Genomic DNA, 22,042 nt, shown 5'->3' with positions numbered 1-22,042 from the left:
GCTGATAATTCTTAAATCCGTACTTGTTATTTTGAGGGTGTAACCTTGTTAGAATGTTAAAAATACTTGCCTGAAATTACACTTGAACAATGCCAGCTTCTAATTACACACTATAAAATCCCAAACTAAGAATATACATATAGAGAGTTAATATCACACTGTTTTTTGTGATGTGCTTTTTACAGAAAACACACTGCCCGCACTGCTGTCACAATGACTTCTTCAGTTATACTCCGGCGTTCAATGTCTCGATCCAAATCGCCAAGGAGATCCAAATCTCCAAGGAGATCCAAATCTCCAAAGAGAGCCAAGTCTGTAAGGAGGAGAGGCAAGGCAAGGAGGAGAGCCAAGTCTCCAAGGAGAAGACGCAAGTCTCCAAGGAGGAGACGCAAGTCCCCAAGGAGGAGAGGCAAGTCTCCAAGGAGGAGAGCAAAGTCTCCAAAGAGGAGAGCAAAGCCTCGCAGGAAGAGGGCCTTCACAGTGTCAAACCTCATACTGAAGGCTGTGAAGGCTTCCAAAGAGCGCAGAGGCATGTCCCTGGCAGCTGTGAAGAAGTATCTGAAGGCTGTAGGATACAATGTTACCAGGAACAACGCCAGGGTCCTCCTCACCATCAGACGCCTAGTGGCCAACAAATCTTTGACCCAGAGCAGGGGCTCCGGGGCCTCAGGCTCCTTCAAGGTGAACAAAAGGGCTCCTGCTCGTAGAAGGAAGAGAGTGGTGCGTAGAAAGAAGCCAAGGAGGAGGGTCAGAAGGGCCAGTCTTAAGAGGTCAGCTCGAGGTCGCAGACGAAAGAGGAAGTCACCGAAGAAAAGGAGGAAGGCAAAGAGTCCAAGGAGAGTCAAGAGACGAGCTGCTAGGAGATCAAAGAGTCCCAGGAAGGTCAAGAGAAGAAGGGCCAGGGCCAGGAAGTAAACACCCTGCCACTGAACACTCGCACAGAGCTGTATTAACTGTGTGAGGACCAAAATTCTGAATTCATTTCAAAAGCTTGTTGAGGTATTTTACAGCTTTTTACCATAGAAAATACTGAACCTGCTGTTCTTAAACACTATTTCTTTCCACTATCTGCATGCCGTGATCTGCAATGAACTGAACTGCAATTGCTGAAAAATAATAAACCTATTTTTTTCAAACATGGTCAAACCTTCTTTCGGGTAATAAGAATTGTGCCGTGAGGGGCCTTAGTGTGGCGGTAGACTTTAGAGCGCTGGCACACCCCACATGTTTCAGCCCATATCTGCAAATCCTTTTTAAGACCATGCCAGACTTTGCTGCTACCAACTTCTGCGAAGGCCTTTTTCCTGGGTATGACAGGCCATGGACAGCGTCTAAAATCTGTCGTCTCCATTCTATGGGAATGAGAGGCAGTCAACCACCGGGTTGTGCTTGCCTGCCACATGTTGTATATCCAGTGGCGTTTCTACATTAAGGGAAGTTGGGGCACAGCCCCACCAGATGGCGCTTTTGTGCAGACAGCTAAATACTGCATATCTGAACTTTGTGGCAAAAATATATTTTATTTTATTTTATATGCAAAGTAGCATGAATGTGTTTGCGAATAAACTTGACTCACAAGCATTATAGTAATTTGATTCGTGTGTATTTCTGTCTGTGAGTTTGCTTTGTGAAACGCTTCCCTCTTGCCGTCCGTCTCTACTTGGGCACAACGGGGCAAGCGTCAGACGTGTGCCATGGGAACACCAATCAGCGTGAACCACACAGGCCACTATTGACAATACACCACTGTTCACACATATACACACACTTTAAAGTGTGGTCAGATACACATATAATGTCCTTTGAGCATAAACACATACATTCTTCTTCTGCTTCTCAACTTCAGATACGCACACACATATCTCCAGCTGGTTGCAAGACTGAATATTATCATGCTCCGTATCAAGAGGGAGGCTTCCTCTCATAGTGCATTCGTGAATCCTTCCATTGTGTTAAGTTCTGATATGGCCTTTCTCCTGTGAAATTATCAGTCTTGGAATGCTTTGAGGCTGTTACACTGTGACCTCTGGTTGCACTTCATTTTACCTCACATATACTGAGCACACACACTCAGGTAACATGCTTATGACCTCTGGTGGCCACAACAGTGGCGTGCATGTACAACGTCGTCATCATCACGCGGCGCCAGGAGGACGACCCAACGAGATCCGACCAATCCAAGAAGAACCTCTGTCATGCCCAGTATAAGTTATACGCGCACTTTGTCTCTGCGCCTTTTTTCGTTTCCTGTGCAGCTTAACTGTGTAGAACTGAAGGCCCATGCATGATACAATTGCTGGACACTGCATTTTCCTGACCTGTGACCTTTGAATAAACCTGCTTAATTTTAACTTGAGAGCGACGCCTCCTGCCTTTGATTTCCACCCGCAACACCACACTTAACATTGGGAGAGTGGGGATTTTTCAGATTGGCCCTATGAAATCTCCCAAGCTACTCGACTCCAGCGTCAGCCTGTTTCCGGTTCGGCGTCACTGGAGCTAACAGGCTACCCCTGTCATTGACCACCATCCGGGTCTGTGGACAGGTTCACTCACATCGGATGAATAATACGCTTTGAAGTTCTGCTTGTTCTCCTGAGAGAGAGCCTAAGAACGTGTGAGCTCCCGTTTCTGAGGTTAGTCAAGTTTAGTATTGTATTTATCTGTAAGTAGTGATTCAAAGGGACGTGTACCTGGTGGTTAGCTTAGCTCAGCGGCTAGCCCGCAGGCATGCTACATGATCCAGTCCACCCAGCAGAGAGAAGCGTTAGTTTATGAGGATGAGTGTGTTTGGAGAATAAGCTATGCAATACTGATAATGTGGAAGAACTCCATACAGTACATGCATTGTATTGGTAGTGCACAGTTTAATCCAAAACCCTATTCAAAATCAGTAGTTGAATATCCACGAAAATAAAGATACAAACTTTGTTCATAAGTAACACTTCCTCTACAATAATGCCATACTTTTATGTTTCTTATCATTTTATTAGATACGGACGAGCCTGAAGGACACAGCTGTACTGACCGTGTTCTGTCTCTTATGACAAAGAAGAAAAATAAAACACTGGGTTCTTATCTAAAGTGTATCAAATCAGAAAGCAAAACATAAACATTGTTCTAATAAGTGTTCATTTGAATATATAATGAATATAGAAATTAACTCTATTATCCATGACACTTAGCAATGACTGCCAACTCTAAACAGTTGCACGCCGTCTTTAGTTATGGAGCGAAACACAACGTGTTGTGCAGATGAAGCTGGTGCATGTCGCCTCATGTTGATAATAATCAATTAATAAATTATGCAAGTGACTTGAGCTATGTGTCTGTCTAATCTTTTAACTTTGTTGCAATCATTTTACTTTAATGCTGTATTATAGGCAACATCTTTGTGTCAGGCTGAGCGCTAAAGCATGTGAAATGTATTTGAAATAGGATTTCTGCTCCCTGCTGGCACTCAAAATGCAGCCCATAGTATATCTTACTGGTCTATATAGGGCTACTGCTTATAATAATCAGCTACCTCTATTTTTGTGACGATGACATGACGTCATACAAAATTGCCCCACCAGAAATTTCAGGCTAAAATCGCCACTGTGTATATCTGTGGTGAACTGCTGGCGAGCAGATCACGGCTCTGCCACTTTAACCATGGTGAACGTCAACGGCTTGCTGTCCACGTACGCTGTGAAACTTTGGCCCTCAAGCAGGAAACGAAAGTGTCAGATGCCAAGATGGAAAAACTACTGCAGAGACTTCACGGAGAGTGGGCGTGGGAAATTTGTTACAGCATCCACCTTTGAAGGTAGAGGAACTGCAGTGTCCCAAGAAGTCAATAGCCATCAGCCCAAACTGACACTTGGATGGGTTTATAATCAGTAGAGATGAGCCGGATACTCGGCTGAAACGAGTATCCGGTACGGATAAAGCACTTTTGCCGAGTACGATTATTATACGAGTAATCGGAGTCATTATCTGTGCTCGGACTGAATGAAAATCCTCACACAGCGTCACAGCGCTCCTCCCGTCACACACGGCTCTGCTCACTCACTCACAGAACAGCTCTCAGTCACTCAGGTTCGCGGGTCTTTTCCGTTAACGTTTAGGGTTTCTTCAACTTGAAGTTTGTTTTTATTTCAGTTTGTACTTACTTATTAACCAGTAGAGTTCTGTTAAACGTGGGTTCGTTCAGACGTGGTGCTGGTAGAAAGCGACTCGCGTTGCGTCTCTGCCTGTTGGAGATTTTTTTTTTTTTTTTTGCTGCATCGCTCTTGTTCACATGAATGTGATTATACCGTGTTTGTTTTAATTATCCTCATCCGAAGCAGGAGAGACCCGCGTCTCCTGTCAATCTTGTCCCCGGGAAATAGCAAATAGCGTTGGACTATTTGATCCGTAGAATACAGTCTCCCCGCCCCCCTCTCTCTCTCTGTCTCTCTCTTACTCACTCATACACACACTCACACACACACACACAAACACACACACACACACACACACACACCTGGTGTTGAAATACATTTAAAAAAAATAAAAAAATCATAAAAAAATGTCAAAGTTAAAAAAGAAAGTTATGTTGAGTATGAAAACACTTGTTATTACATTTCACTTCATAATTGCAACAGCATGTGTTGTATTCATTGTTGCAAAACTTGTTCTGTAAATAGTTTGTTTGCTATTGTGATCAAAATCATTGATCTGAAGCTCAATGCTGATTCTGTCCTGTAATAGTTTTCTAATCAGCAATAAATATAACAATTTCTGATCAACCCATATCAATTGCATGGTTAAAATAACATACTGGTTAAAGCCCCGCCCGTTTCAAGACAACCCGACCTACTTCCGGGTTAAATCCAGCCCACTTCCGGGTTAAATCACACCCACTTCTGGGTTAGGCCCCATCCACTCCAAGTACGGATACGGATACAGATAATTCATATTGTTAACAGATACAGATACAGATAATGCTGTACTCGCTCATCCCTAATAACTACAGTGATAGGCTTTCGGTTTTTCAGAAAATACAAACGCATTAACCAAATATTGAATGTATGATATTTATTCATAGTTTCACTCCAAAAGGTTATGATAAGAGATCAATATTAACATACTAATTACAATGTCTGTCAATTATTTAACATAAGAGGTATTTCTGTGTTGCTGGATGGTCATTGATCACACCTTCAGGGGACTCATCATTGGATGGGGTATAGTCTGGATCGCTTAAGACATCCTTGGATGGTCTTTGATCACAAGGACTCATAATAGGATGGGGTATAGTCTGGATCGCTTATGACATCCTTGGATGGTCTTAGATCACAAGTACTCATCATAGGATCATCAGATATTTCCTCATCATAGTGTTCAACAAAAATCAACGGGAGTGTTTAAGGTATTGTCTGCTCCATCGGAAACAGAGTCTTGGTCTGGTACATGCTGCTTAATTTCTTCGACTGCCTCATTGTCATTTTCAGGCTCTGAATTTTACCATATTGTATCTTTATCTGTACACTTTGGCGGCATCACCTCCTCATTGGCTGATAATTCTTAAATCCGTACTTGTTATTTTGAGGGTGTAACCTTGTTAGAATGTTAAAAATACTTGCCTGAAATTACACTTGAACAATGCCAGCTTCTAATTACACACTATAAAATCCCAAACTAAGAATATACATATAGAGAGTTAATATCACACTGTTTTTTGTGATGTGCTTTTTACAGAAAACACACTGCCCGCACTGGTCTGGTACATGCTGCTTCATTTCTTCGACTGCCTCATTGTCATTTTCAGGCTCTGAATTTTACCATATTGTATCTTTATCTGTACACTTTGGCGGCATCACCTCCTCATTGGCTGATAATTCTTAAATCCGTACTTGTTATTTTGAGGGTGTAACCTTGTTAGAATGTTAAAAATACTTGCCTGAAATTACACTTGAACAATGCCAGCTTCTAATTACACACTATAAAATCCCAAACTAAGAATATACATATAGAGAGTTAATATCACACTGTTTTTTGTGATGTGCTTTTTACAGAAAACACACTGCCCGCACTGCTGTCACAATGACTTCTTCAGTTATACTCCGGCGTTCAATGTCTCGATCCAAATCGCCAAGGAGATCCAAATCTCCAAGGAGATCCAAATCTCCAAAGAGAGCCAAGTCTGTAAGGAGGAGAGGCAAGGCAAGGAGGAGAGCCAAGTCTCCAAGGAGGAGACGCAAGTCTCCAAGGAGGAGACGCAAGTCCCCAAGGAGGAGAGGCAAGTCTCCAAGGAGGAGAGCAAAGTCTCCAAAGAGGAGAGCAAAGCCTCGCAGGAAGAGGGCCTTCACAGTGTCAAACCTGATACTGAAGGCTGTGAAGGCTTCCAGAGAGCGCAGAGGCATGTCCCTGGCAGCTGTGAAGAAGTATCTGAAGGCTGTAGGATACAATGTTACCAGGAACAACGCCAGGGTCCTCCTCACCATCAGACGCCTAGTGGCCAACAAATCTTTGACCCAGAGCAGGGGCTCCGGGGCCTCAGGCTCCTTCAAGGTGAACAAAAGGGCTCCTGCTCGTAGAAGGAAGAGAGTGGTGCGTAGAAAGAAGCCAAGGAGGAGGGTCAGAAGGGCCAGTCTTAAGAGGTCAGCTCGAGGTCGCAGACGAAAGAGGAAGTCACCGAAGAAAAGGAGGAAGGCAAAGAGTCCAAGGAGAGTCAAGAGACGAGCTGCTAGGAGATCAAAGAGTCCCAGGAAGGTCAAGAGAAGAAGGGCCAGGGCCAGGAAGTAAACACCCTGCCACTGAACACTCGCACAGAGCTGTATTAACTGTGTGAGGACCAAAATTCTGAATACATTCCAAAAGCTTGTTGAAGTATTTTACAGCTTTTTTACCGTAGAAAATACTGAACCTGCTGTTCTTAAACACTATTTCTTTCCACTATCTGCATTCCGTGATCTGCAATGAACTGAAGTGCAATTGCTGAAAAATAATAAACCTATTTTTTTTTCAAACATGGTCAAACCTTCTTTCGGGTACTAAGAATTGTGCCAGAGGGGCCTTAGTGTGGAGGTGGACTTGAGAGCGCTGGCACACCACACATGTTTCAGCCCATATCTGCAAATCCTTTTTAAGGCCATGCCAGACTTTGCTGCTACCAACTTCTGCGAAGGCCTTTTTCCTGGGTGTGACAGGCCATGGACAGCGTCGAAAATCTGTCGTCTCCATTCTATGGGAATGAGAGGCAGTCAACCACCGGGTTGTGCTTGCCTGCCACATGTTGTATATCCAGTGGCGTTTCTACATTAGGGGCAGGTGGGCACAGCCCCACCAGATGGCGCTTTTGTGCAGACAGCTTAATACTGCATATCTGAACTTTGTGGCAAAAATATATTTTATTTTATTTTATATGCAAAGTAGCGTGAATGTGTGTGTGAATAAACTTGACTCACAAGCATTATAGTCTTGTTTTGGAGTAATTTGATTCGTGTGTATTTCTGTCTGTGAGTTTGCTTTGTGAAATGCCCCCTTCTTGCCGTCCGTCTCTGCTCTGGGCACAACGGGGCAAGCGTCAGACGTAGGGTTGCCAACCGTCCCTTGAAAAACGGAATCATCCCGTATTTAGAAACAAAAGCACCCGTCCCGTAAACGGGACGATTCCGTTTTTCAAGGGACGGTTGGCAACCCTAGTCAGACGTGTGCCATGTGAACACCAATCAGCGTGAACCGCACAGGCCACACTTAACATTGGGAGAGTGGGGATTTTTCAGATTGGCCCTACGAAATCTCCCAAGCTACTCGACTCCAGCGTCAGGCTGTTTCTGGTTCGGCGTCACCGGAGCTAACAGGCTAACAGACTACCCCTGTCATTGAACACCCGAGTCTGTGGACAGGTTCACTCACATCGGATGAATAATATGTTTTGAAGTTCTGCTTGTTCTCCTGACAGAGAGGCTAAAGACGTGTGAGCTCCCGTTTCTGAGGTTAGTCAAGTTTAGTATTGTATTTATCTGTAAGTAGTGATTCAAAGGGACGTGTACCTGGTGGTTAGCTTAGCTCGGCGGCTAGCCCGCAGGCATGCTACTTGATCCAGTCCACCCAGCAGAGAGAAGCGTTAGTTAATGAGGATGAGTGTGTTTGGAGAATAAGCTATGCAATACTGATAATGTGGAAGAACTCCATACAGTACAGTCATTGTCTGGGTAGTGCACAGTTCAATCCAAAACCTTATTCAAAATCAGTAGTTGAATATCCACAAAAAAATAAAGATACAAACTTTGTTCATAAGTAACACTTCCTCTTCAATAATGCCATACTTTTATGTTTCCTATCATTTTATTAGGTACGGACGAGCCTGAAGGACACAGCTGTGCTGACCGTGTTCTGTCTCTTATGGCAAAGAAGAAAATAAAACACTGGGTTCTTATCTAAAGTGTATCAAATCAGAAAGCAAAAGATAAACATTGTTCTAATAAGTGTTCATTTGAAAATATAATATATAATGAATATAGAAATTAATTCTATTATCCATGACACTTAGCAATGACTGCCATCTCTACAGTTGCAGGCCGTCTTTAGTTAGGGAGGGAAACACAACGTGTTGTGCAGATGAAGCTGGTGCATGTCGTCTCATGTTGATGATAATGAATTAATAAATTATGCAAGTTATTTGAGCTATGTGTCTGTCTAATCTTTTTACTTTGTTGCCATAATTTTACTTTAATGCTGTATTATAGGCAACATCTTTGTGTCGGGCTGAGCGCTAAAGCATGTGAAATGTATTTGAAATAGGATTTCTGCTCCCTGCTAGCACTCAAAATGCAGCCCAAAGTATATCTTACTGGTCTATATAGGCCTAATGCTTATAATAATCAGCTACCTCTATTTTTGTGAAGGTGACATGACGTCATACAAAATGCCCCACCAGCAATTTCAGGCTAAAATCGCCACTGTGTATATCTGTGGTGAACTGCTGGCGAGCAGATCACGGCTCTGCCACTTTAACCATGGTGAACGTCAACGGCTTGCTGTCCACGTACGCTATGAAACTTTGGCCCTCAAGCAGGAAACAAAAGTGTCAGATGCCAAGATAGAAAAACTCCTGCATAGACTTCACGGAGAGTGGGCGTGGGAAATTTGTTACAGCATCCACCTTTGAAGGTAGAGGAACTGCACCGTCCTTAGTAATGCGCGTCCCAAGAAGTCAATAGCCATCAGCCCAAACTGACACTTGGATGGGTTTATAATCAGGCCATACTGACTGAGTCGCTCAAAGAGTGTCAATAGGTGAGATGTGTGTTCTGTCTTAGAAGTACTAGCCACCAGTATATCATCCAGATAAACAAATAAAATGAATGGTCTTTGATCACAAGGACTCATCATAGGATGGGGTATAGTGTGGATCCCGATGTCATAAGCGATCATCAGATATTTCCTTATAGTGTTCCAACAAACATCAAGCCTCATTGTCAATTTCAGTGGATGAGTCCTGATCGGTGTCAGAATTGTCAAGTGCATCTCCTATTAAGAAGGAAAAACATGTCATCCGTTGAGGTGTACAGACACAAATGTGTGATCATTCTGAAAAACATTCATTCCCTCATGGTCACTCGTATTAAGCTACATCAGGGATTCCCAAAGTGGTGTGCATGCACCCCTAGGGGTGCACAAGCTGTTGTAAAGAGGATCCTTTGTAATTTGTTTGATGTTACCGTAATTTCTAGCTGTTAGATCACAATACGGTATTCAAATCTTTCTTAATTTGATCATATAATGTGGAAAAAATTAGACAAAAACTGTAGATGAAATATTGTTTGAAAAGCCAGAAAAGAGTTAAATAACTACAGTGATAGGCTTTCGGTTTTTCGCATTAACCAAATATTGAATGTATGATATTTATTCATAGTTTCACTCCAAAAGGTTATGATAAGAGATGAATATTAACATACTAATAACAATGTCTGTCAATTATTTAACATAAGAGGTATTTCTGTGTTGCTGGATGGTCTTTGATCACACCTTCAGAGGACTCATCATTGGATGGGGTATAGTCTGGATCGCTTAAGACATCCTTGGATGGTCTTTGATCACAAGGACTCATAATAGGATGGGGTATAGTGTGGATCGCTTATGACATAAGCGATCATCAGATATTTCCTCATCGTATTGTTCAACAAAAATCAACGGAAGTGTTTAAGGTATTGTCTGCTCCATTTGAAACAGAGTCTTGGTCTGGTACATGCTGCTTCATTTCTTGTGTCATTTTTTGGGTCTGAATTTTACCATATTGTATCTTTATCTGTACACTTTGGCGGCATCACCTCATTGGCTGATAACTCTTAAGTCCGTACTTGTTATTTTGAGGGTTTAACCTTGTTAGAATGTTAAAAATACTTGCCTGAAATTACACTTGAACAATGCCAGCTTCTAATAACACTCTATAAAATCCCAAACTAAGAATATACATATAGAGAGTTAATATCACACTGTTTTTTGTGATGTGCCTTTTTACAGAAAACACACTGCCTGCACTGCTGTCACAATGACTTCTTCAGTTATACTCCGGCGTTCAATGTCTCGATCCAAATCGCCAAGGAGATCCAAATCTCCAAGGAGATCCAAATCTCCAAAGAGAGCCAAGTCTGTAAGAAGGAGAGGCAAGGCAAAGAGGAGAGCCAAGTCTCCAAGGAGGAGAGCCAAGTCTCCAAGGAGGAGAGCCAAGTCTCCAAGGAGGAGACGCAAGTCTCCAAGGAGGAGACGCAAGTCCCCAAGGAGGAGAGGCAAGTCTCCAAGGAGGAGAGCAAAGTCTCCAAAGAGGAGAGCAAAGCCTCGCAGGAAGAGGGCCTTCACAGTGTCAAACCTGATACTGAAGGCTGTGTCCGCTTCCAAAGAGCGCAGAGGCATGTCCCTGGCAGCTGTGAAGAAGTATCTGAAGGCTGTAGGATACAATGTTACCAGGAACAACACCAGGGTCCTCCTCACCATCAGACGCCTAGTGGCCAACAAATCTTTGACCCAGAGCAGGGGCTCCGGGGCCTCAGGCTCCTTCAAGGTGAACAAAAGGGCTCCTGCTCGTAGAAGGAAGAGAGTGGTGCGTAGGAAGAAGCCAAGGAAGAGGGTCAGAAGGGCCAGTCTTAAGAGGTCAGCTCGAGGTCGCAGACGAAAGAGGAAGTCACCGAAGAAAAGGAGGAAGGCAAAGAGTCCAAGGAGAGTCAAGAGACGAGCTGCTAGGAGATCAAAGAGTCCCAGGAAGGTCAAGAGAAGAAGGGCCAGGGCCAGGAACTAAACACCCTGCCACTGAACACTCGCACAGAGCTGTATTAACTGTGTGAGGACCAAAATTCTGAATTGATTCCAAAAGCTTGTTGAAGTATTTTAAAGCTTTTCTACCATAGAAAATACTGAACCTGCTGTTCTTAACCACTATTTCTTTCCACTATCTGCATGCCGTGATCTGCAATGAACTGAACTGCAATTGCTGAAAAACAATAAACCTATTTTTTTTAAACATGGTCAAACCTTTTGGGAACTAAGATTTGTGCCAGAGGGGCCTTAGTGTGGAGGTGGACTTTAGAGCGCTGGCACACCACACATGTTTCAGCCCATATCTGCAAATCCTTTTTAAGACCATGCCAGACAAACTTTGCTGCTACCAACTTCTGCGAAGGCCTTTTTACTGGGTTCGACAGGCCATGGACAGCGTCGAAAATCTTTCGTCTCCATTCTATAGGAATGAGAGGCAGTCAACCACGCACGTTGTGCTTGCCTGCCACATGTTGTATATCTGTGGTGAACTCCAATATGAAGGAAAGCTGGGGCTGCTGGCGTGCAGACCACGGCTCTGCCACTTAAACCATTGGGGAACGTCAACGGCTTGTTGTCCACGTACGTTGTGAAACTTTGGCCCTCAAGCAGGAAACGAAAGTGTCGGATGCCAAGATAGAAAAACTCTTGCAGAGACTTCACGGAGAGTGGGCGTGGGAAATTTGTTACAGCGTCCACCTTTGAAGGTAGTCATGCGGTAATGCGGTGTCCCAAGAAGTCAATAGCCATCAGCCCAAACTGATGGGTTTATAATCAGGCCATACTGACTGAGTCGCTCAAAGAGTGTCAATAGGTGAGATGTGTGTTCTGTCTTAGAAGTACTAGCCACCAGTATATCATCCAGATAAACAAATAAAAAAGGTAGGTCCCTGTATCTATCAGTTGCTGGAAAGCCTTTGCTGCATTTTTAAGACCAAATGGCATCCGAAGAATTCGAAAAGGCCAAATGGTGTCATTCTAGCTTAGAACAATATTTTCTTGGTCGACTTTTTGCGCGCTGGATATTTTGCAGCGCTTTTACGCACCGTTATGCACGGGTCAAGGCACCGTGTAGTTACATAAATGTTATCAGCACTTATTAACCCGTTTGGTGTGAACAAGAGCAGAGGCACAAACTGCTGCTTTGACTTGAAAAACTAGGCAAGACCTTGTTGAAAAGTAACCTGTATTAAAAATGTTGTAGCTAGATAAAATGTGGAGTTTGACATGTGCAGAAACAGCGGGTGGGACCAGGCTGATCATATAGCAGCCGGTGACTCTCACCACTATCACCACCGACAAAAGTGAGGCTGAACCGGGCGTGTTCGTTGAAGTTGCCCTTATCTCCAGCAGCGAAATAAAAACCTGCCATGCATCGTCCTCATCCACGGTCCCCCTGAGGTTCAGAAATCAGATGAAGTAATTGGAGTAAAGGCTCCATTATGCTTCTACGTATCCGTTTCTCGGAGAGGGTTGCACGGAGAGCGGAGAGTCTTTTTGATTTTTACATCTCCGACGACTGTACGTTGAAAACAATTCACCGCCAAACCCATAGGTGGCGCAACGGAAGACGAGCTCAGAGAAGCCTACCCCATTTGGGAAGAAGAAGTCCACGTGTGTCTGTTTACCTCTGTCGGCTGGTCTCCCACACACTGAACTAACTACTACCCAGTGTTTGCTTCTAACCTGGCGGTATTATAGAAACAGTGTCATGATAGAAGTGGAATTAAAGTCGTGACGGCGGGTTTTTGCACTGTTACCACCGCAGTTAGCATGGTGGCTAGCGCGCTAGCCTAGCCCGCTAGCGCCGTTTTGAAGGCTCGTTATAACCATGTGTGACCGTGCACACATGCCGTCAGTACTCTAACAAGCCACCGTCAGACGGACAACTCCGCTGGCTTAACACACACGTCACATTAATCGTAGAATCGTAGTTGTGTTTGGGTTTATTGTCAAGCAGGAAGTTTGAGGACCGGAAATGTGAAATCCGGAAATGACGTCATAGGGAAATGATGTCGTTCGCGGACCAATCACAGCCAAGAGCTGTCCGTGGGGTCTCCGAAATAAAGACGGACAGTTAGAAAAATCAGAGGTGTACGAAAAGCTCTCTGAGGTGCTCGGAGAGGGCGTACCACGACGGATAGGGCGGTCTTATCTATTCGTTTTAGAAAAGACGGACAAGCATAAATTTGCCTTAAGTGTTGCTTGAGTGAGTTTGCAACGGGGAGAGAGAATAGCGAGTTCATGAGCTGTGTGTGGCTTTGTGTCGCCATCTACTGTCCGGGTTCGGTAACAGTTTTTTACCTACAGCAAAAACATCCCCAGTACACCAAGAAAACTCATTAAAGAAACACTTGAATTAGTTAGACAGCAAAAGCAAGAGCAAAATTAAAAAGTCCTGTGGGAATAAATTCAACCCACGGACCCAAGTGGGTAAAAGACCAATTAGATCCTTACAGATGAATAGAACATTTGTTTTGGAACCTGGAGGAAGAGGGAGAGAGGGAGAGAGAGAGAGAGAGAGAGAGATCGAACGCTGGTATATAACTGACTGATGGGTTTGGGTATTGTTCTGTGCAGCTCAAATTCAATTTGGCGTTTCTCATACATTTGTAACATTTCTAATAGATCTTTAAAATGTAGCTTAAAAGGGGAAAAAAATTAAGAAACGTCAACCTTTCGATTTACACTTTTAACAATCTCTTTCGATGCCTCCTGAGCGACAATGATCTGTCTGCTACTTTTATTAATTTAGCTGGTCCTCCGTCGGTCCCTTGTCTGTCTAATTGATATCACGCTGTAGCTTTACAGCAAAACCATTTTACTACAGAACTTTACCTAATTGTATAGGCTACCTGGGTGGGAGTCGAACAGGTTTTTTGTACTTGTTTTTTCTTATTTATGTCTAATTATTCTTTTGTGCTGTTGTGGCTGTGGAAGGGGAAATAAATGGAAGTACTGGATCTTCAAACTCTGAATGTCATGTTACACACTCCCTTGAATAAAGTATGAGGGGAAAAAAAAATTTGGAAGATGTAAATGCTCATATGAGTTAGATCTTTGAACTTTAAAAAGAATGAACACAGTTTGCACTAATATGATGAGCAAAGTAGGAGAATTAGTTTAATAACTAACAAAGAGAAGAAGTTAAATGTACTTCTCTTTTTTTCTAAACATCTTTTTAATGTCTGATCCTGTGTTCCGGTTTTTCAGATATATCGTGATGGGAAGTAGATACTCAGTGTGGTAAATGTGACCTTTTGAGATCATTGGTTCTAATACATATTAACCCAAAATAGACAAAGAGATGAAAAGAAGTGGAGAATTCCCCATAAGACTATAAGATTTCTAATTGTTCCTTATAGTTCACCATCTCTGTCGTTGGTAGTCTATCATACGAGTTCAGGCGTGTGGTGACTCAGAGTGAGTAACTCTGGGGACATTCCCAGTGATGTGCAGTCCTGTGACAGCCCACAACTATGCAAACATAGCAAAGTAACCAACAAATCTCTCATATCTGCTTTCTGTTCCGTTTTATAGGAGGAAGTCTGAACAATTTTAACCTTACCTAAAAGTCTGTGACACGTAGTATCTATCCTCATGGCAGCACACGTGCCCTATTTTATATACATACATATCTTGAATCACTTTCTTTCTTTTTAGCTTTTCATGCATTTATTAATATAAATGTTAGTTATTTCCTTATTGTTATGTTTCTTAATATCTGTTGTCCTTATTTGAATTAATTTGAATAAGTTATTATTTTGTATCTATATTGTATGTAAAGCACTTTAAGCTGCATTTCTTGTATGCTATACAAATTAAATGTATCGTTATTGTCACTATCACAATATATGCAAAGTAAAAGTAAGATTTTCCTTTGGGGTTCAGATTTAACTTAAATTCTCATCTACCCTCTCTTTTGTGGCCACTCTGTTTTGCAAGTTCATTTTTCTTTGAACAAGTAGCGAGTGAGTTTCGAGAGTAAATGAAGAAATGGATTGTTTTACAACTGTTCACTGAGGCCCGTCCTAATATCAGAACACAGATCAAATCTAAATAAATCACGTTTCAACTATTCAATGATTACACATCATAAACCACTGTAACTAAACACAGTATCGGCCTTTAAAAAACATATAGTGCTGTAGGTTCTATGGTGTTGCCATTAAATATTCTGTTCATTTATTTTTCACAGTGAGAAACTGAAAACAGAAAGTTAATAACTTTCTGTTAATAAGTAGCCACAAAAATGCAAGTGAAAGCAAAAAACATTTCCTCTCTCAAACAAGATGTTCCTGTTTGTCATGTGAGAGACTGCCTAAGAGAAGGAGGACCCTGGTATATATATACAGTATATATAGTGATTAGGCATCTAAGCCTTCATTTCCCACACAGTCGTCATGAAGACAGAAGCGGCCCTCCTGGCTCTCTCTCTCCTTCAAGTCTGCTCTCCTGTTCCGGTCAGACGCCCCGACAACTGGCTCGGTAAATGTCGAGCCTCCAACAACCTCTCCATCACAGCACTGGAGGTGCTGCCAGGTGGAGGCTGGGACAACCTTCGGAACATGGATATGGGCCGAGTCATGAACCTCAGCTACTTCCAGTGCCAGACGACCGAGGACGGGTACTACCTCATCCCAGACGAGGTGTTTGTCATTCCCCAAAAAGAGACGGGTGTGGAGACCACCTCAGAGATAATCAGCTCCTGGCTTGAGCAGAAAAGCTCTACATCCTCCTCCATAAATGCAGACATCTCCTTTCTCACAGTGATAAATGGCAAATTCTCTATTGAGAACCAGAGGATGAAAACCCATCAGGTCAAAGACTCATCAACTACAGCCAGAGTGCAGGTGAGCCTTTGTTTTGCTATGGTTTGAATTTAAAAAGATACAAAGCATGACAAATTTAAAACAGTTTGGTGATCCATAGTTAATTCCTCATTTCACAGATACATACACATCCTTCTCTCTCCAAGTACAACGTAGTCTGTACCAAAGGTCAGGTTATAGATAAAGGGCCTAGATAGCGGTAGTTTCTACGCTCATGGACTTTCATATTTAGAGGTCCCAGAAAGAGAGGCAACAAACTCCAACTCTTTTGCATCTTACACCGGTGGAAAGATGTAAGGACACAATGTGATTTAGGAAGGCATACCTTAGGCTTAACTATCCAATAGGATGTAAACACCTACAGTACACGTAACATAGAGAGTGACAGAAAATCTAGCCTTTTATGGATGTGCTGTTGGGATGGGTGACGCAAGTAGAGATTAGATTAGATTAGATTAGATTAGATTAGATTCAATTTTATTGTCATTGCACAGTATAAGTACATATACAACGAAATGCTGTTTAGCGTCTAACCAGAGGGAGATATACTGGGATGCTGTGTGAGACATCTTGAGACATGGGGGTGAAAATTGCTCATATTGCTCTGTTCCTTCATTATTTTATTATTTTAGTTTCATCTGTCGTAACTGGTTATATGAGAAAAATATCCCTTAAAAGCAAATACATTTTTATTCATTTAATGTACAGCTGATTAAAAAAAGAAATCCCAAAATAACATTTAATGATGTTTTATTCCTTTCTTTCAAAGGTTCGTAACTTCATCTACACTGTTAAGGCTTATCCAGACTTCACTCTGGACACACGCTTTGCTCAGCAAGCCAAAGAGATAGCTGATGCAATTGAAAACAACCAAACGAGGAACGCAGAGTATCTCTCAGAGAAGATGGTGCTTGACTATGGAACTCATGTTATCACCAGCGTCGATACTGGGGCTGCTTTAGTGCAGGAAGATTACCTCACTACTACATATGTGTCGGACAGCTCGTCACAGGGTTCCTCCGTCAAAGCTCAGGCTGGCTTCAACTTTTTTGACAAACTCAAGTTTGACATAAGCAGTGAAACTTCCCAGAAGAGCTCGTCAATCCAAACGTATCAGTCCAACATTCAGTACTCTCTCATTCAAAGCCATGGAGGCACACCTTTCTATCCTGGCATCACTCTGCAGAAGTGGCAGGAAAGTACCAGAAACAACTTGGTTGCTATTGATCGCTCTGGATATCCCCTACACTTCATTATAAACACCAACACCATTCCTGACCTGCCACAGCCGACAGTTGGGAAAGTGGCTCATAGTGTGAGTCAAGCCATAGAGCGATACTATATGGTCAACAGCCGCCCTGGCTGTGTGGACGTCAACTCCAAGAACTTTAACTTCCAAGCCAACATTGATGACAGTTCCTGCGATGGCCCTGCTACAAACCTCAGTTTTGGAGGCATCTATCAAACCTGTGATCAACTCAGTACAGATGCAGGTCCCCTTTGTGATTCCCATGCCAAGAAAAACCCTGGAACGGGAGACTTCTCCTGTCGTTCACCTTACTCCCCAACGTTACTGAGATCAGAAGTGAGACAGCAGGGTTACAATATCCACGAATGCTACGATCACAGCTATCACTGTGGATTTTTGTGGTTGAAAACTTGTCACAATTCAGTGTGTCGGGACAACTACTATGTTCGCCATGCTCGCATTAACACCTACTGGTGCTCTGTGAACGGAAAGGCCCCAGACAACTCGGGTTATCTGTTTGGAGGCATCTACAGCCCTTCTCTCCTGAACCCCCTCACCAAGGCCAAAAGTTGCCCACCGAATTTCGTCCCACAAAATTTCCTCTCGGATGGCGAAGTGATCTGTGTGAGTGTTGACTATGAAGCCGGATCCAGATTTGCAGTACCCTTCGGAGGCCTCTTCAGCTGTCAGTCAACCAACCCACTGGCAGGAGGCCAACGTCGCTGCCCTCCCAAGTTCAGTCAGCACCTGGCCACAGTGAGTGATGGCTGTGAAATTCTTTACTGTGTCCAGTCAGGACTCTTCACAGGTGGGCAACTGCTCCCAATCCACCTTCCTCCTTTCACTAAACCTCCGCTCGTCACCGTGCAAGCCACCAACACAGTAATGGTGATGAGTGACGGAGACAAGAGCTGGGTCAGAGTGGGTCAGACCAAGATGTGGAAACTGGCCAACCCAGAGGAAATCAAGGAAATTGTGCATCAAATGGATCCAGATTTGAGTCAGATGTCGGGGGGAGAAAAGGCCGGGATAGCCTTTGGGGTGATGGGTTTGATGGTGCTTGTGGTCATAGGGGCAGTACTCGTGAAGAGAAGGAGAGGGCTCCCTCGGTTGGGGATGGTGACAGGCTATGAGGAAATACGTGGAGAGGTTGGTTGTGATGAAGCAGAGAGGGAGACACAGCTAGAGGAGGCCTGAGGGGGAAATAACAGCTTGGCGCCTTTTCCCCATGACACAAGTTCTTCTAATGAGTGAGATTTAGTTTTGAAGTTGATTGTCACCTCAGAAATCTTTGAATCTTTTATAATAAGTTTTTCTGGAGAGGGAGATTTTGTTGAAGTTCTTTAAGAATTCCTGGTTTGCTTCAATGTGGCTATTTCATAACAAAAACATTCTTGAATTTTGCACTTTCTAACATTTAATTACATCCAAGAAACTTGATTTCAGCTAAATCTGCTTTTAAAATCAGAAAATTATTAACTGGAAGCAGACGTGATTTCCAAAGGCTTTAATGAACCAATACTGCCCCCATGAGGACCAGATGCACAATGTAATTTCATTTTTACCCTACATTTAAGAACCTCAGCACTGAAAAGTACAATAGAAAAAGAAATGTGTGTACAAATGTTTTTCACAGATAACTAGTGGATCATTTGTAATTTGTGTATGAATCATTTTGGTACTGTACTTGCAATTAAAAACTATACGTGTATAAATTGTGTATGTTACTACTCAGCTTTTCTGCAATACATAACTATGAATTAACTATTAAAGTTATTTTTAAATCTCATGGCTCTATGTCTTTATGTTTGCTTTTAACCTCACCTAAAAGTCTGTGACACGGAGTATCTATCCTCATGGCAGCACACGTGTCATATTTTATATACATACATATCTTGAATCACTTTCTTTCTTTTCAGCTTTTCATGCATTTATTAATATAAATGTTATTTATTTTTTATTTCCTTATTGTTATGTTTCTTAATATCTGCTGTCCTTATTTGAATTAATTTGAATAAGTTATTATTTTGTATCTATATTGTATGTAAAGCACTTTAAGCTGCATTTCTTGTATGCTATACAAATTAAATGTATCGTTATGTCACATTATTATATGCAAAGTAAAAGTAAGATTTTCCTTTGGGGTTCAGATTTAACTTAAATTCTCATCTACCCTCTCTTTTGTGGCCACTCTGTTTTGCAAGTTCATTTTTCTTTGAACAAGTAGCGAGTGAGTTTCGAGAGTAAATAAAGAAATGGATTGTTTTACAACTGTTCACTGAGGCACGTCCTAATATCAGAACACAGATCAAACCTAAATAAATCACGTTTCAACTATTCAATGATTACACATCATAAATCACTGTAACTAAACACAGTATCTGCCTTTAAAAAACATATAGTGCTGTAGGTTCTATGGTGTTGCCGTTAAGTATTCTGTTCATTTATTTTTCAGAGTGAAAAACTGAAAACAGAAAGTTAATAACTTTCTGTTAATAAGTAGCCACAAAAATGCAAGTGAAAGCAAAAAACATCTCCTCTCTCAAACAAGATGTTCCTGTTTGTCATGTGAGAGACTGCCTAAGAGAAAGAGGACCCTGGTAGATATACAGTATATATAGTGATCAGGCATCTGGGCCTTCATTTCCCACACAGTCGTCATGAAGACAGAAGTGGCCCTCCTGGCTCTCTCTCTCCTTCAAGTCTGCTTTCCTGTTCCGGTCAGACGCCCCGACAACTGGCTCGGTAAATGTCGAGCTTCCAACAACCTCTCCATCACAACACTGCATAAGCAGAAAAGCTTTATATCCTCCTCCATAAATGCAGACATCTCCTTTCTCACAGTGATAAATGGCAAATTCTCTATTGAGAACCAGAGGATGAAAACCCATCAGGTCAAAGACTCATCAACTACAGCCAGAGTGCAGGTGAGCCTTTGTTTTGCTATGGTTTGAATTTAAAAAGATACAAAGCATGACAAATTTAAAACAGTTTGGTGATCCATAGTTAATTCCTCATTTCACAGATACATACACACCCTTCTCTCTCCAAGTACAACGTAGTCTGTACCAAAGGTCAGGTTATAGATAAAAGGCCCAGATAGCGGTAGTTTCTACGCTCATGGACTTTCATATTCAGAGGTCCCAGACAGAGAGGCAACAAACTCCAACTCTTTTGCATCTTACACCGGTGGAAAGATGTAAGGGCACAATGTGATTTAGGAAGGCATACCTTAGGCTTAACTATCCAATAGGATGTAAACACCTACACCTAAACACACCACACATGTTTCAGTACATATCTGCAAATCCTTTTTAAGACCATGCCAGACAAACTTTGCTGCTACCAACTTCTGCGAAGGCCCTTTTCCTGGGTGTGACAGGCCATGGACAGCGTCGAAAATCTGTCGTCTCCATCCTATGGGAATGAGATGGTGGTCAGCCACCGGGTTGTGCTTGCCTGCCACATGTTGTATATCTGTGGTGAACTCCGATATGAAGGAAAGCTGGGGCTGCTGGCTTGAGTGAGTTTGCAACGGGGAGAGAGAATAGCGAGTGCATGAGCTGTGTGTGGCTTCGTGACGCCATTTACTGTCCGGGTTCGGTAACAGTTTTATACCTAGAGCAAAAACATCCCCAATACACCAAGAAAACTCATTGTTCAGTCAGCACCTGGCCACAGTGAGTGATGGCTGTGAAATTCTTTACTGTGTCCAGTCAGGACTCTACACAGGCGGGCAACTGCTCCCAATCCACCTTCCTCCTTTCACTGAACCTCCGCCTGTCACCATGCAAGCCACCAAAACAGTAATGGTGATGAGTGACGGAGACAAGAGCTGGGTCAGAGTGGGTCAAATTGTGCATCAAATGGATCCAGAATTGAATCAGATGTCGGGGGGAGAAAAGGCCGGGATAGCCTTTGGGCTGATGGGTTTGATGGTGCTGGTGGTCATAGGGGCAGTACTCTTGAAGAGGAGAAGGAGAGGGCTCCCTCGGTTGGGGATGGTGACAGGCAATGAGGAAATATGTGGAGAGGTTGGTTGTGATGAAGCAGAGAGGGAGACACGGAGGAGGCCTGAGGGGAAAATAACAGCTTGGCGCCTTTTCCCCATGATACAAGTTCTTCTAATGAGTGAGATTTAGTTTTGAAGTTGATTGTCACCTCAGAAATCTTTGAATCTTTTATAATGAGTTTTTCTGGAGAGGGAGATTTTGTTGAAGTTCTTTAAGAGTTCCTGGTTTGCTTCAATGTGGCTATTTAATAACAAAAACATTATTGAATTTTGCACTTTCCAACATTTAATTACAACCAAGATACTTGATTTCAGCTAAATCTGCTAAAAAAATACGAAATGATTCACTGGAAGCAGACGTGATTTCCAAAGGCTTTAGTGAACTAATACTGCCCCCATGAGGACCAGATGCACAATGTCATTTCATTTTTACCCCACATTTAAGTACCTCAGCACTGAAAAGTACAATAAAAAATGTGTGTACAAATGTTTTTCACAGATAACTAGTGAATCCTTTGTAATTTGTCTATGAATCATTTTGGTACTGTACTTGCAATTAAAAACTATACGTGTATAAATTGTGTATGTTACTACTCAGCTTTTCTGCAAAACATAACTATGAATTAACTATTAAAGTAATTTTTAAATCTCATGGCTCTATGTCTT

The 22,042-nt window shown here is 42.5% G+C and overlaps 4 protein-coding genes across 4 annotated transcripts; all 4 read left to right on the top strand.

Annotated features, from left to right (window-relative positions):
* The first annotated feature begins 243 nt into the window (after positions 1 to 243).
* LOC133002134 (protamine-like protein) lies at positions 244 to 915 on the top strand. Its single transcript, XM_061071895.1, has one exon. The coding sequence runs from the start codon at positions 244 to 246 to the stop codon at positions 913 to 915; it is 672 nt and encodes a 223-aa protein (XP_060927878.1).
* Positions 916 to 6,099: 5,184 nt separating this feature from the next.
* Positions 6,100 to 6,771, top strand: LOC133002133 (protamine-like protein). Its single transcript, XM_061071893.1, has one exon. It carries the CDS (start codon positions 6,100 to 6,102, stop codon positions 6,769 to 6,771), a length of 672 nt encoding a protein of 223 aa, XP_060927876.1.
* Positions 6,772 to 10,522: 3,751 nt separating this feature from the next.
* LOC133002132 (protamine-like protein) lies at positions 10,523 to 11,266 on the top strand. The gene has a single exon (XM_061071892.1). The coding sequence runs from the start codon at positions 10,523 to 10,525 to the stop codon at positions 11,264 to 11,266; it is 744 nt and encodes a 247-aa protein (XP_060927875.1).
* A 4,386-nt stretch (positions 11,267 to 15,652) lies between these two features.
* Positions 15,653 to 19,105, top strand: mpeg1.1 (macrophage expressed 1, tandem duplicate 1). The gene is made up of 2 exons (XM_061071710.1): positions 15,653 to 16,136; positions 16,885 to 19,105. Exons 1-2 carry the CDS (start codon positions 15,687 to 15,689, stop codon positions 18,559 to 18,561), a joined length of 2,127 nt encoding a protein of 708 aa, XP_060927693.1. The 5' UTR covers positions 15,653 to 15,686; the 3' UTR covers positions 18,562 to 19,105.
* Positions 19,106 to 22,042: the final 2,937 nt, after the last annotated feature.

Source organism: Limanda limanda, chromosome 5 (genome assembly GCF_963576545.1).
Source record: "Limanda limanda chromosome 5, fLimLim1.1, whole genome shotgun sequence".
Classification (NCBI taxonomy): Eukaryota; Metazoa; Chordata; class Actinopteri; order Pleuronectiformes; family Pleuronectidae; genus Limanda; species Limanda limanda.
The sequence above is the reverse complement of the archived record's forward strand: the minus strand, read 5'-3'. Positions and strand labels throughout refer to the sequence as shown.